This window comes from Amblyomma americanum, chromosome 1 (genome assembly GCF_052857255.1).
Source record: "Amblyomma americanum isolate KBUSLIRL-KWMA chromosome 1, ASM5285725v1, whole genome shotgun sequence".
Taxonomy (NCBI): Eukaryota; Metazoa; Arthropoda; class Arachnida; order Ixodida; family Ixodidae; genus Amblyomma; species Amblyomma americanum.
Genome location: NC_135497.1, coordinates 82,995,443 through 83,010,047, shown reverse-complemented (window position 1 = coordinate 83,010,047; position 14,605 = coordinate 82,995,443). Strand labels below are relative to the sequence as shown.

The 14,605-nt window shown below is 47.5% G+C and overlaps 1 protein-coding gene across 1 annotated transcript; it reads left to right on the top strand.

The window, feature by feature from the left end:
- Positions 1 to 270: 270 nt before the first annotated feature.
- On the top strand, positions 271 to 3,485 carry LOC144113134 (bolA-like protein 3). The gene is made up of 4 exons (XM_077646048.1): positions 271 to 432; positions 540 to 654; positions 771 to 859; positions 3,266 to 3,485. The coding sequence occupies exons 1-4, from the start codon at positions 286 to 288 to the stop codon at positions 3,332 to 3,334; spliced, it is 420 nt and encodes a 139-aa protein (XP_077502174.1). The 5' UTR covers positions 271 to 285; the 3' UTR covers positions 3,335 to 3,485.
- Positions 3,486 to 14,605: the final 11,120 nt, after the last annotated feature.

Sequence of the window (14,605 nt, the reverse complement as noted above, 5' to 3'; positions counted from 1 at the left end):
AAATTCTGTGCTGCCTGCGTGTCGTCTGCTAGAGGTTCATCTGACAGCGCCGCCATACGGCGGACGTGCGCTCTACGGCGGGCAGAAAAACCCCTGACGCTTCAGGCATGTTATTCAGGAGGCATTACTAAAAATTATAAGAGTAAGTAAAACAATGTTTAAAGTTTTCAAAAAACATTTATATCTGAGCTTTTATTGATAGTTAATCCTTAACTCACAAGTAAAATAAAAAATTTAGAAGGTGGTTGGAGCTCGTTCGCTGCTTATGGCCCACACTGTTTAAACATGAGGTTATCGTCTGGTGACACTGTACAGTCGGCGCCATGCCGGCCAAACGACGTGCCATGTGTGCGTGAAGCTGTTCTAAAAATGCACAAATTTGATACCTTTACCATGTCCCGGTTTCTTACCGGCTTCGTGCGGCGCTTACAGGTTGGTTGCTTTTGTACAAGACTTGTTTAAATTAGCCTTCAGTGTTCTAAAAAGCTATCTGAGCAGACGGGCGAGTCGAATGTAACAGAGCTGCTCTTATCTTCCAGGTGTTTAGATTTCTGTCAAACGAAGCGGTGGAAACAAGCGGAGAAAAAAGTTTGTCCAGTATTCTCCAGAAAAAGTTTCCGGAGGCAGCAGACATCCAGGTGAAGGATATATCAGGTAATATCTTCACAGTTCCTGAAATCCTATGTTCGCTTCTCGTGAATAGCGAGTGGTCCGTATGATTATGGTGGCGTACTTCCATTATCAATTTTTTGCAATCTCTTGCCTTCCAGGTGGCTGCGGCGCCATGTATGAAGTATACGTCCAGTCCTCCATATTTAAGGATCTTTCTAGGGTGCAGCAACATAGATTGGTTAACGAAGTAAGCATCTTGCATTGCCCGTTACGGTGTTTCGTTTGTGTACCGTCTTTGCCAAAAGCAACCAGACAACGAGGGCTGTTTCTTAGCCGCGCACCGGAGCACTTGTGGCACTCCGTAAGCTCAAAATCTGTGTTAAGGTAGCGCGAACCGTTGTCCTCGCATTTCGATAACTTTTGGTCTTTAGGGATGATGTAACAAGGGCTGCATTATTCGCAGTGGATGGATGGATGGATGGATGGATGGATACGGCTGAACCCTTTAAATCGGACGGTGGCTCAAGCCACCTAGCCATGACTTATGAAATTTTACTCTTGCCTTGACTTTAGCCACCAATCAGATAACCTTCCCTTGGTTACTTCAGTTTTCACGTACGGTGTCGCCGATATGCGGCCGCCACCGCTAATGCCCTTCGAGCAGCGTTTAACGCCAAAGCATTATATGTCCCATTAGCACAAAAGCCCGCGCCCACCATCCGCCATCTTTGGCACGAAATTCGGAGGATGGAGCGTCTTTTGATGCGGCGCCGAATTTCATTTTGGTGCCGCGTCATCGTGGTCAACATATCTGCGCATGGCCACCATGCATTGTTTAGACATGTCTGACCCTTGGCAGTGTCTGCATCATTATTCTACGTCAACATGTGCAGAGTACTGTGTACCGGGACTCCAGGTGGCGACACAGTGCACTCATGCTATAAATGGGCCTCGCACTGGCTTCAGTCAGTGGGCATGGCAGCATTGGAAGCATTTGGAACACTGATCTGTTCATCTCCATTGTGTAGTTATACATCTAATGCTTTCGCATGCTCAGAAATAAGCAGTCTTAAGTGTGTCTGCCGAATTTTTATTGCATAATTGCATTTTGGGTTGCGTTTTTCATAAACATGTGCCAGCAGAATAATATAATACCAATGTATGCATGTTAAGCACGTAGTTTGTGCAGAAAACATAGAAGCAATCACATTTTTTATCTAATGTAGTGCTTGAACTGTGCGGTCAAAGTCGAGGTAGCTTGCACACATTCAGAAGAATCGACTGTCGGGCAAGTTGGTGCATGACTCGATGATACAGGGCGGAAGAGTGGGCAGGACAAACAAACACGGACAAAGCGCCTTGTCCGTGTTCGTTCTTTATTCGACCTGTCCACTCTTGTGCCTTGTATCATCGAGTCTTGCACACATTCCCTCTTGATTCTAAGCTGAAGAAGGAATGGATAATCAAATTAAAATCTCGTGAGCAAGTCAGTTACTCGTCATGAAAAGATAAAGCACAATTGGAAAGAAGGAAACATGCAAGCAAAAATTTGTTGTCTGTACTCCATTAAAAACATGTACACTGCGCGATTCAGTGTATACAATGCTTGCAATCAGTAGTCTCCAGATGCATGCTAAATTTGGACTATTTACGCAACTTTACAAAGAATCGGGGCTACATTCACAGTTGCTACCATCACCTGATAGGATTTGTAGCACTGAAGTAGTGCTACGGTGTCTCTTTAAATCTGGACATGGAGCTACCTGGCTGGTCAAGAGATCACTGCAGAAGAATATTTTCGTTGAGGCGTGTTCACAATCTAAGACTTCAGTAAAAATCTTTGTCTTGGTGGTGCCTAAAAAGAAGTAAGCAGGACTGTAATGCATTCTGCAGACCATCAATGCTACTATGTATTCTTGCCTTGTTGTGCCTAGACTAGGCAGTCAGATGCGGCAGTGTAGGTGCTGAAGTGAGGTGGAAGACTGGTCTACACTGGCTGCGAGCTCAGTATATTTGTACCACGTGTGTGAATGCACATTCCGACATCTTGGAATGCTGGAGTCCATGAGTACCAGTAAATTGGATAAAAGCTTAAAATTTGCTTGGCATCGATGTTTGCTCTCTGCACGTGTTCAGCATATCCCTGCCGACCTTCCTGGTGCAATTAGAGCTGTCTGTGTCACACTTGCAGTTCCGCACCATCAGCAGCAGAGTTTTGCATACCAGACCAGCCACACGTGTCACGCAATTTATATTGCATCTGCGATGCCGGCACTCGGAGGGCTTCTACCCTGACAGACGATGCTGTGCATATCTTCATGCACAGCACAACATGGCCTGCATTGACAGCTTCTTTGCCTAAGGGAGCACACTTGCACGAATACATTAATGCAGCTTCTGGGAACACAGCCTAGCACAACACAATGCTTGCATGCTTGTGGGGTCATCTCTTAGACACCTGTATTGGATTTCCAGTGGTGCCCCTATAGCCCGTGATAGTTGCAAATACGGCTGAGGAGCAAGCCCCATTGCCTGGTTACTTTAGGCAGAGATGGTACACATAGCGATAACGTTTTATGTCACATATGCGGACCAAGTTGTGATAACATATTGTTTTAGCAGTATTTCTCATTTGCTGTGATGTTTTTTACAGGCCTTGAAAGCAGAGATACAAGATATGCACGGGATAAGAATCACGACAGCTCTTCCTGGCAACCAGTAGAGGTGTCTCTTAGCTTATCAACTTTGTACATTATGAGAGTAGGTTTCTGGCTCTCTGTTGGTTGGAAGATGCTGTATACATAGGTGTGTTTAGCACTCATGGTCAACCATGTCATACCCAAGTCAAATAATAAATAACATGACTACCTATACTTATTTACTAAATGTGTTTTCAATCGAGACCTGTACCTTGTACACAGCAATACTTCACACCTAATAAACATGGGTGCTTTGCACAGGATGCTGAAAACAGTCTGCAGAAAGCATTTTGTGCTTGTAGTACTCAAGACACCCATTCCACACAAGGCTCATTGTTTGTCTCTTAAAATTCAAGAGACAACCTCCCTATCTGATGTGTTTCCTTTGCTGTATTTGTTGGGGTACAGTTTGCCTTTCACAAAGCAGTTCTGATCTGTGTGTGATGCTTACTAGGCCTGTAAAGATTATTATGCTGCCCTAAAACAAGTAGTAGACATAACAAATGAGCTTTGTTCCTGGTCTCCGCTATATCCATATGCAACTCAAAAATGAATCTTCGAATACCCTTTCAAAGGAGGTGCTCCGGCCAATGGTGGCGACTGATTCTCATGATGTGGTTAATCTCCGTGGGCCTGCTAGCATGAGATCACTTGGGGCTGGATGGTGTCGGGATTAACCATAGTTTAAGCGGATTAGCCAGGACATCATGAAATAGGCCATGCCCTTGTCTGGCGGGCCTCCTTTGAGAGGCATCTGCCGCTTCGTGCTTGAGTTGTGTCAAACTATAGAATGGCCATGCGCAACGTGGAAATCTTGTGGTGTCTATGCATGTTGTAGTGCAGTATCTCATAGTCATTGCAAACTACGGCAGAATTAATGAAAGGGGAGTTGCAAGTCCTCATTGCTTATAACATTGCACAAAGTAAGGATAGCATGGAACAAATGTGTACAATTTTAAATTAACATATAATGACAGTTTTACAAGCTTGTAATTCTTAAGTCCTCCAAGCTGAGACATAAGGATTAAGAGCTAACTAGTAATGAGGTCCATGTTGAAAATGGAACTGCCATGTTTTAAAAAAATCTGATCAAATTAACAGGAATAGAAGGGAAAACTATGCTTCCAACACTAGCTGTGTAAAATTTGTTGTAATTTATGCTATATGAAGTAGGAGCTGATTAATTTGCATTTAGTGCCGCCGCGGTGGCAGAGTGGTTACGGTGCTCGGCTGCTGGCCCAAAAGACGCGGGTTCGATCCCGGCCGCAGCGGTCGAATTTCGATGGAGGCGAAATTCTAGAGGCCCGTGTACTGTGCGATGTCAGTGCACGTTAAAGAACCCCAAGTGGTCTAAATTACCGGAGCCCTCTACTACGGCGTCTCTCATAGCCTGAGTCGCTTTGGGACGTTAAACCCCCGTAAACCAAACCAATTTGCATTTAGTTTGTATTCACTTGTATATCTGTTAATTTTCATATAGTGCAGGCTCTCACCTGGGTTCATGCCAAGTGGTCGCAGCATATGCAAAAAGATGTAAACAACGAACTTCCCAGATTTAAAGAAAAAGCATATAAGCATGCTGTGGGCCGGTATAATGTAACAGGTCCTTTTTTATTCCTTTTTTTTCTGCTCTTCCGATTGGCTCAAGAGACTCCACGCCCCTGCTGTTGCTGGGCTTGAGCCATTGAAGCGAGGCGGTGCCTAGCTGAGCCATTGAGAAGATCCAACAAACAAAATGATGATCATGAAACCTGATGTGAGAAAGCAGCAGCAGTTGAATTTGCCGTCGTTGATTACTTTGATGCCCTAAGCCAAGGCTTCGTACACACGACAGTTTTTCTGGAAGCTGAAAGTGGGTGGTAGCACTTCTGGAGTGTGGAAATCTGGTGGGGAGGTGAGTGGGCAGCCCCCAGCTAGCTGTAAGGGTCGGGTTGGGGAGGTGGCTGCTGGGAGGTGCTTCTGAAGGGTAGCTGGCTTTCCCATTGCGTCTGTGAATTCGATTTTGCTGTCGCTTTTTTCTGTTGTGTAGGCTTCTGGTGGGTGGAGGTAGGTGGTGGATGGGGCTTCTGGAAGGTCGAGGCTTCACACAGTCGACGCCAGCATTTTCGCAAAGTGCCACTTGTACAGCTCTCACGGTGAAAGAAACGGTATAATAAAAATAAAAAGGAAGCATTGTATATTATACCGACCCTGATGTCTTTAGAGTGAGCAAAAACTAAAGTACAATATAATATACATAGTGGCTACCGTTCCATATCTACATTATATGTAATGCACAAATGAACCCACCAATGTGTGCTGTGCTTTATCACTTGTTAAATTGTCCCAATGTGAGATATATACGAAACTGGCATGAGAATAATGTAGATGTTGGGTTTAACGTAGCGAAGTGAAACATGGGGCTATGAGGAATGCCATAATAAAGGTGTCGGAGCTAAGGCGAGGAAGAACCAGCTCCGACAGCGTTGAGGTTCGAACTGTTTATTTGCGCTGCTCGCGCTGCAGCGGCGTAGCCCAACTTCCTCTTGTCCGGCGCCGCGTGCCATGGCCTGCGATACTGAGCAAAGTGGCGTCTACGAGCGCCTTCTTGGCAGCAGCAAATGCAGCTGCAACGTTCTCAGTCCACTTAAGTGGCGCAGCAGAATCTTTTTTTCGTTGCCAAAAGATCAGTCAGAGGCTTCAGGAAAGAGGCGCACTTCGGGAGAAAGCGGCGATGAAAGTTCAGGAGGCCCAAGAATTCTCTGAGCTTTTTGAGTGACGTGGGGGCAGCAAAATATTAAATGGCTTTGACTTGGCTGTTGAGAGGCCGAATGCCCTGTAGAGTGACAAGGTGGCCGAGGAACTCTATTGTAGCTACGCCAAAGAGGCACTTGTTCGGGTTGATGACGAACCCATATTCATTCAGTCGGTGGAAGAGGGCGCGCAGATGAGCTTCATGCTCAGTACCGGATGAACATGCTACCAGGAGATCACCGATGTAAGCGAGCCCGAAGTCGAGGCCTCGCGTGACCGCGTTGATAGCTCGCTGAAAAGTTGGCGTTGCGCAAGCCAAAAGGGATCCGTACATACTCAGAGGCCGAGCGGTGTGGTAATGGCCATCTTCGGAATATCAGCGGGCTCCACAGGAATTTGATGATAAGCCTTCACTAAGTCAGTTCCCAAGCAGCACAGGTAATCGGCCCAATATTGCAACAGGGTGGTCCCATCCTGGTGCTTTGTTGGGCCGGCCTTTGCCAATACGGTTCCAGTGTTGGGCCAATTACCTGTGCTGCTTGGGTTTTAGAGAAGATCGTGCACCCAGACAGATTTGATGTGAAGTCCTGTATGTGAGGAAGTGGATAGCGGTTTGGTAAAATGTGAGCGTTGAGGGCGCGGTAATCTCCACATGGTCTCTAGTCGCCCGGATCTTTCTTTGGCACCATGTGAAGTGACGATGCCCAGTTGCTGGAGGAAGGGCGTACTATGCCGAATTTCAGCATGTGTTCGAACTCACGGCGAGCGATAGCGAGGCTAGTTTAACAGTGTTGTCTTCTCCTTCTGTCCTTTGTCTTTTGCGGTTTTTTTAGTCATAATGATAGCGAGGCGTTCTCCCGACAAACGGCCAGGGCGAGCAAACACCGGAGGTCCCGAAGTCACGATGTGGTGAGTGATCGAGTGTTTCACCGGTGACTCTGGTATGCGGCTTTGTGAGGTTGGGAAAACCAGCCATAACTTTCGCATATGGCGAAACAGGGACGATAGCGCGAAGCCCCGTCGCCGCAGCGGTGGAGAGTACGCCGTTGATAAAGAGGTGCGTGCTGAGGTCTATAAGGCTATGAGCTTGCATGTCGACGGCTAGGTTGAAGAAACTGAGGAAGTCCGCGCCGAGAACAGCTTGCGAGACGTCAGCGATAATGAAGATCCAGCGAAACGTGCGGCGCAATCCGAGGTTAAGCGTCAGGGACCGTGTGCTGTACGTGCGAAGGGAGAGTTGTTGATCGCTTGGAGCGGGAAGGTCTGATCGTTGCGACGGCGATCTGCCCAAGATGCCGCTATGACACTGACTTGTGCTTCCGTGTCGACCAGGAAACGAGTGCCAGTAATATTGTCTGAGACGTAAAAGAGGCGGCATGTCCGTCCACCAGCACCACTTGCCTCCGCCAGTGGCCGGTCGCAGCGTTTCCCGACCAGGAGCACGTGTTTGCACTTGCGGGCAGAGCTGCCGAAAATACGGTGGTACCAGCAGACAGCCGAGGGCGAGGTGGCTGGCCGCGCGTCGGATGGTTGGGATTCCGGGGAGCGGCGGCGTGGCCTGAACCCCGGCGGAGAACGGCGCGGCAAAGGCGTGAGGACATCGAGCCGCCTGGCAAGAGCATCAAGTCGACATTCGATGCTGGCAAGCTGGGAGTCTGCGGCAGTAGTTGGAGGCGGGCTGGTCACAGAGCTGACGTTGGGGAGGCGTGAGTAGTCCGCAACACGGTCAGCGAGTACAGCGAGCTTGTCTCATTACATCACCCGCAGCTGCGAGGATGGGGACCATGTGTTGGGGAAGACGCTGACGGAACAACTCACGCAGAAGTTGGTCATGCTGAGCAGCGGAGTCTCCCAGAAGCTGGCGCATGCGACAGAAGAGCTGTGAAGGGCGGCTGTCACCTAGCTATGTAGCGCTGAGGAGCTGCTGCAGTTTGCTGCGCTCGGACGCTGACTTGCCGTCGATGACAGCCGCCTTCAATGTGTCGAAGGGTCGAGCCTTGTCCAGCGAGCTGATGACGTCCACTAAGTCCTCGGCGACGTCAGGAGGCAATTATTTGCCGCTCGTTTTCTACGGGTGCACTTGGCATGGACGCTTTATTTCGATACATGCCAGGTGTTTCAGGGAGGACTAAGTAATTTTCAAAAATAGGATTTTTAAGGCAAAAATATGACCAGAAAACCGGTGAATCGTCTTGACTAGTGAGTTGGTTAACTAATTTCTAATGCATAACTTGTTAGGCGCCTGGTTGCAATTTGAGGTTTGTATAGTCGGTCACTATCAATAGCCATACCAGTTTTAGAATTTTGAAAATGCGATTACCCTCCGCGCTGTGGCCCGACAAAATTTGGCTATTTCGACTAATTACTGCACTGGTGGGGTTGCTCTGCCTGCATCCGCTCCGAATGCACACGTACTTTGGCATAATGTAGCCAAAATTTGTTGGGCCACAGCACCGAAGGTAATTGCGTTTTCGAAATTCTAAAAAAAAACTGGTATGACTATTACTATAATTATCGGCTACAAATATCTAATTGAAACCAGGCTCCTAACTGTAATGGTTAAAAAGTTAATTATTGGAAATTCGTTAACCAGCTTACTAGTTAAGATGAATCATCGGTTTTCTTGTGTCTGCCAACCCTGGCAATACCTACTATGCTGCAGAAACCATATTTTTACCTCAAAAATCCTATTTTTAAAGATTACTTAGCACGTATTCGTACTTAAAACGACGAGAAACATCGTTTTAGAGTAAAACAAGCCATATTTGAACACTTTCGCTTCACAATTAAGGACCAGGTGGTCGAAATTTCCGGAGCCTGTCACTACGGCGTCCCTCATAGCCCGAGTCTGAGCTAATTGTGTGACGTGTATCACTATTTCATGCGTATCGTTTTTAAGAGCGTTAGCTCTTACTACTAGCATTCGAACGTGTCTTGTCCGTCCGAGATTCCAAGACGGCGGCCGGAAATACCAGGTCAGCAAAATGTGCCCACCCATCCCGTGACCGGTCGTAGGGCGGCCGGTCTACCTCCTGTGCTGGCGTTCCGCTGTATATGTACCGTTACGGGCAGGGACACTTTCTATTTCGTTCTTTTTATCATCCCACAATAATTTTTGTATATGTACCGTCTGAGCGGGTGCCGAGACTGGTGCCACTTGGGGCCGCCATTGGTGACAAAGTTGTGGACCGCCCGTTTGGCGCAGAGGGTTCCACAATTCGGCGCACAATGTTGTTAGTCGAGTTGAAGCCTGGTATGTGTGAGGGATTCGTACCGACGACCTTTGGTCCTCGAAACCGTAATGGGGCGACCTTCGGAGGGCTGTGGCGGGCGAACCAGTGGTCGCAGAGGGATGCCGGTGGTACCAAACGAGTCGTTTCGTGATGTACACGCTGGTATCCGAATTTGTCGAAAGCATAGGTGAAAACTTCGCTAACGCTCTTCATTTGATTTCGCATTCGCGAATCATTCTTTACTTTTTGTTAAGAAGATGAATATTTGTGTAAAAATTGATCTTCGGTCTGCACTGTTATTTTCTTTCAATGTCTTGCTGCTGAACGTTTGCTGATATGCTAACGCTGTTTGCCTTTTTTTTTCGATGTATCGTGTATTTTTGTTTTGGGGAGGCGACAGCTCGTCAAGCTAGAATTCTAGCTTTTTCTCTCTGCCTCCTACAGCCTTGTGATGGAAAATAAAGGCACTGTTATTACATTAACACCGCGCTCTCCCTCTTTGAGGGAGCGGTGTAAGCCTTCAGTGTAAACTTGCAGGTGGCTCCCGTAGACGCTGTACAGATGTTCAAGAACCGAAGATATTGCTTTTGCTGCAGGCAGCGATTGTTTTTAGCTTAGGTCTGGGATGTCGAGGCTGCAGTGAATGACATAAAACCATTGCGCTTAGGGTCTGAAGGGCTGCAAACAAGCAGCTTTGCGCCCTGGCTCGTAGCTGATAAAGCGATAAAGCTCACCTGGCCAGGTCTCTCCAAGGCAAACGAATTTTAGAAGCAACTAGTATCTTGGAGGCTTGCAGACGTAATGGAAGGCAACGGGCTTCTAAGACCTTGCTTGGCGTGGAACTCCAAGCGCAGTCTTCAGACTATTCCTGTGTGCTCAAGGGGTTATACTGGCTGTCTAATGGCGACATAAGTCAGAAGATCGACTATGCCAAGGCCTTCCTGACATGTAGAACAGCAGCAATCGGCATGGGTGACCTGAGGTCCGACATCATCAAGATGCCTAACAAGGCCCTACCACAGGGCTCTTCAATATCGCCTTGTCCGGACCTCCGGAACTGCTTGATAGAATCCCAGGCATTCGGTACGCCGTATATGCCGATGACTTTACGGTGTGGGCCAGCGTTCGAAGGTTCGCTGGGCAGCCAGAAGTCTGGGAAAACGACTGGCGGGTAGAGCGAACGTGGTCTATGTTGACGCTGCTTGCTACGCTGGAAGATCAGCTGCTGTTGCTACGGCAGTGGACTCTGCGTACGGAGAAATCGCCAGCGTCACCATCAGAGAGGCTGAAGCTCTAGCAGTAGTTATCGGCAGCGCGCGGGAGGGTCTCTGGCTCTGGTCATATATCATCGACTCTCCGCAAGCCTGCAGGAATTACGTCAAAATAAACCTAGGCAAGACCGCCGTGTGACTCATTCCTCAACGTGGGCACCAGGACAGGCGGGGCTCTCCGGGAATCACGCGGCTCACGCCATCGCTCGAGGCCACACTTACCGAGCGGGGCTGAGGCGTGGCTCCTGGAGCCTGTACCCGACGGCGCGGCGTAATACTGGAGTACATAAGGGGAAGTAGCTATCTTTCGCCTCATCTTAAGCTCAGCAAAGAGGAGGCGACACGGTGGCGCCAGCTTCAGACAAATAAATTTCCGTGCTAATCCATACTCGGCAAAATTCATCTCATCACTTATGAGAACATAGTATGTCCACATTGCAGGGATAGGGCCACATTATTCCACACCACGTGGGCGTACACACATAACCCGGCAAGCTTCACATCAGTCCCACATTGGAGAAGTGGGAGACGGCCTTGACAGCACAATCCGGAGGACCGACCAGCTCGGCTTTATAGACCGAGCCTGTGCGGTGGCTGTCTCCGTAGGGCTGGACTAGAAGTCCGGAGCGACTCACACTGCTACCATCCCGAAGTCATACCGAATAAAGTTTATTCTTTCCTGTGGGAGTTTTCTCCGATTTGTGCAATAAAGTATCGAACTGTTATGAGCAAGAAAAGCTTCTATATTTACGTGTGTTCTAGCACTAACACCGCTTATTTTCCCGACCGTTCTCTCCAGGAAGGAAAACTGATTTCTTCTGTCTGCCTGGACAGAAAACCGCTGCTTGTGCATCTTGGTCAGCTCCTTTGGAGTGGATAAGTGGCCACTGTTAACCCGTGTTCATGCATGCGACAGAGCGACGCGGTGACCTGAAAAGCGTTCCGGGTATTGGACATAATTTTCCCCTGATACTCCTGTACAGATTAACTGAATCTCTTGTTCCAATCTAGTAAGGCTATTCATGTTCGCCGGTCTGTTAGCGTAGCTTTTACGATAAAAGCAAAATGTAGCAAACAAGAGACAGAGCTCCTACTTTCAAAAATCTGGATAGGGTAAGACGGGTTGGATGGAGGAGAAAAAAGCTCTAGTACGATACCACTTAACAAAAGAGCAGTTGGTAACAGTGGGCCACGGTCCGCGACTCCGCTATAACACCGCTGACCAGAGAGGGACGTCACGTGACGCCTAGTCGACGTCGTCTTCTGTAAGTCTAGTCTACGAAACAGTGAATTCCCCTCAAAGGAGGCCTTCAGTAAATGGCGTCGACCGATTTTCAGGACATTGCGATTAATTCGTTGTGAGGCTACCGTGACAAGATAATAACCATGCATAAATCGTGCGTGACAGGGGATTAACTACGGATTGAACACGATGTCATGAAAATCGTTCCACGCCACCTGCTGGAGAATCTCCTTCGTGGTCTCGCTTTGTTCTTGGGCTGTATCCGATTATAGTCGACCAACCAGGAGGGGATCGAGAGAAAGACCTTGGAGAGGGCACGACACGGAAGGTGATGAGCGTGGCGAAATCGCATGACTGCGGCGGCCGTAATTCCGTTATTAGTGAGCCGTGTAAAAATATTTCTGCCCCCGCGTGTTCCGGGATGATGCCTCATAGCCATGAGTATAACCGTATAATATATTGTCTCACGCTTGTCTCTGCCATGCCGTCACGGGTTTCTCTTCTTACTCGTAGGGAAGTACCCTTCGTAAGCGATTTTTTCTTTCTCCTCCACATTTAGGACAAGACACGAACCATGTAAGATGCATACGTCATAGCTCGTGGCATGAGGGGTAGCGCAAACCAAGGCGACGTACAAAGAACAGATATACACACGCCACCTGTCGTGTGGGTATCTCTGGTGTGTGTATCTGACTTCCGTCGTCTCGGTTTGCGCTATATATATATCCCACTAAGCACAGAATATCTTATAGATGTCCTGGAATGTCTGTAATGGTCACAGACATCTTGGACTACAAAAGATATCTACAAGACGCTGTTTGATACTTGTTTAGAAGATATTTAGCCAAGATGTCCAGAAGCTGTCTTAGGAAGTATTTTTACGCTTTCAGCAGCTACGCAAGACGCTTACTAATCCGCTTAAGCAAGTTGTTTTCAAGGCATTCTGCTTCAGAAGCCTGGAGGCTTCCTCACAAGACGTTTTACGGCCTGACATATATAGCTTCAGTGCAATATTTACGTTTAAATAGGAAACACCCAGAGAGACACGTGGCCATCAGAAACATGTAAATAGAAAAGAGTTCAATTCACATCTTGCCAACACGTACACGCATGCATGACTGCATACGGCAGGAGTATTTTATTGCCCCGGACATGCTATTCCGATTCCTGTGGCATATGCGTGACAACTCCCTGTCCACTGAGCCCCAATCAATCTATTAAACAGATATAATGCGTTTTTTCAAGATGAACAAACAATCTTAATAAGGCATCTCAACAGACCTCTGAGACAGGTATTGGATATTTCTTAGACGTCTTGACGAAGACATCTTGCAGATGATTACAAGGCGATTCTAGGCATTTTGAAACACTCTGTAAACACCTTCTAGCTCAGCTAATGCTCCCACTTTTTTGAGCTACAAGACATTTTGCAAGACTTCTTTCAGATCTCTCAAAGACAAATTCTAGAGGTGTACACTGGCTTGAGTGACAGCCTACAGCAGGAAACATGTATGACAATCAGAAGTCTCAAGAACTCATTTTGAGCTGTCCCCGGAAGTATACTGCCTGGCCGCTCACTAAGCACGGTACGTCTTAAAGACTCCAAAATCTAAGAGTGATGTTTTAGTAAAAGTTGATACATCTTTCACAGACGTCTACAAGACGTTTCTACTTGACCTTATTTATGTAGAATGCGTGTGCGTGCCCATAAATTAGATTTCATGTCTGAGTTTATTTTTCTTCTGTGGTATGAATCAAGACTTGCAACTAACAGAACGTCGCATTTAAACCAGACTAATTCTAATGCACCAAGAATAAATTAACAAACACGAAAATATCTTCAGTCACTTTGTAGATCGGAAGTTCTCCCCACGCACATTGCAGAGGTCATTGGAGTGGGGTATATAAGGATGACCAGCTAAGGTTTCCTGGTAGTATAAGGTGAGTGCTGCAGGGTTTGTATTCTTTGATGTTTCGTGTACTTGTACGGATGACTGCGGTGGCTTTTATTAAGCAGTACATAAAAAATCTTAGCCAGTTTTGACTACATATCTTGTGGGAGCCCCAACTGAGCTAGAAGATAGGCACAAGGTGTATTGACAGAAAACGCTGTTCGCGCCGTGACGCTATTACACAGTTGAAAGAACGTGCCCACGGTTATGCAGGTGTGACCGCTCGTCAAGGAGCCATGTTAGACTCGACGCTGTCCCAGGCAATTGCGGCTGCTGTGGAGGCTTCAATGTCTAAAATGGTAGAAAGGATTATCGCAGTGCCTTACAAACGTTCTAACGACTCAGCTTACGCATGCCGTGCAGGCCGGTTTGGCCCCTCTCTCGACAGCGATTCCCTCTACTCTTACCCGGTCTACAATTCCTGAAGCATCTCAGCCCAAGGAGCGTGCTATAGCTACTTCCGCGGTACTTACCTTGGGTACTTCGAGTGATGATGGTATCATCTATGATTCCGAGATGATGGAGCCTGATGCGCGGGTTTTCAAAGCGCAGCGGGTCCCCCATGTCTCATTCGTCGTCGTCTCCGCGTACCCAGCCCAAATCAAAGAAGCAACAGCTCGACACCAAGCCCAAGGATACCATTTTGGGACAGGCAGTTGCTGCTGCTAGGCTTTCGAAACCGTAGCGTTGTTGCTAGTTCTACAGTGGAACTGTCGCTCTATTCTTTCAGCTTCCACAGATTTACCCTGCATTTCTACCCAGCTTAATTCCAGATGTCATAATTCTGCAAGAAACCTGGCTTTCAACCGACAAACATTTTCATTTCAAAAATTATCGTTCATTTCGCCTAGATCCCCAGTCA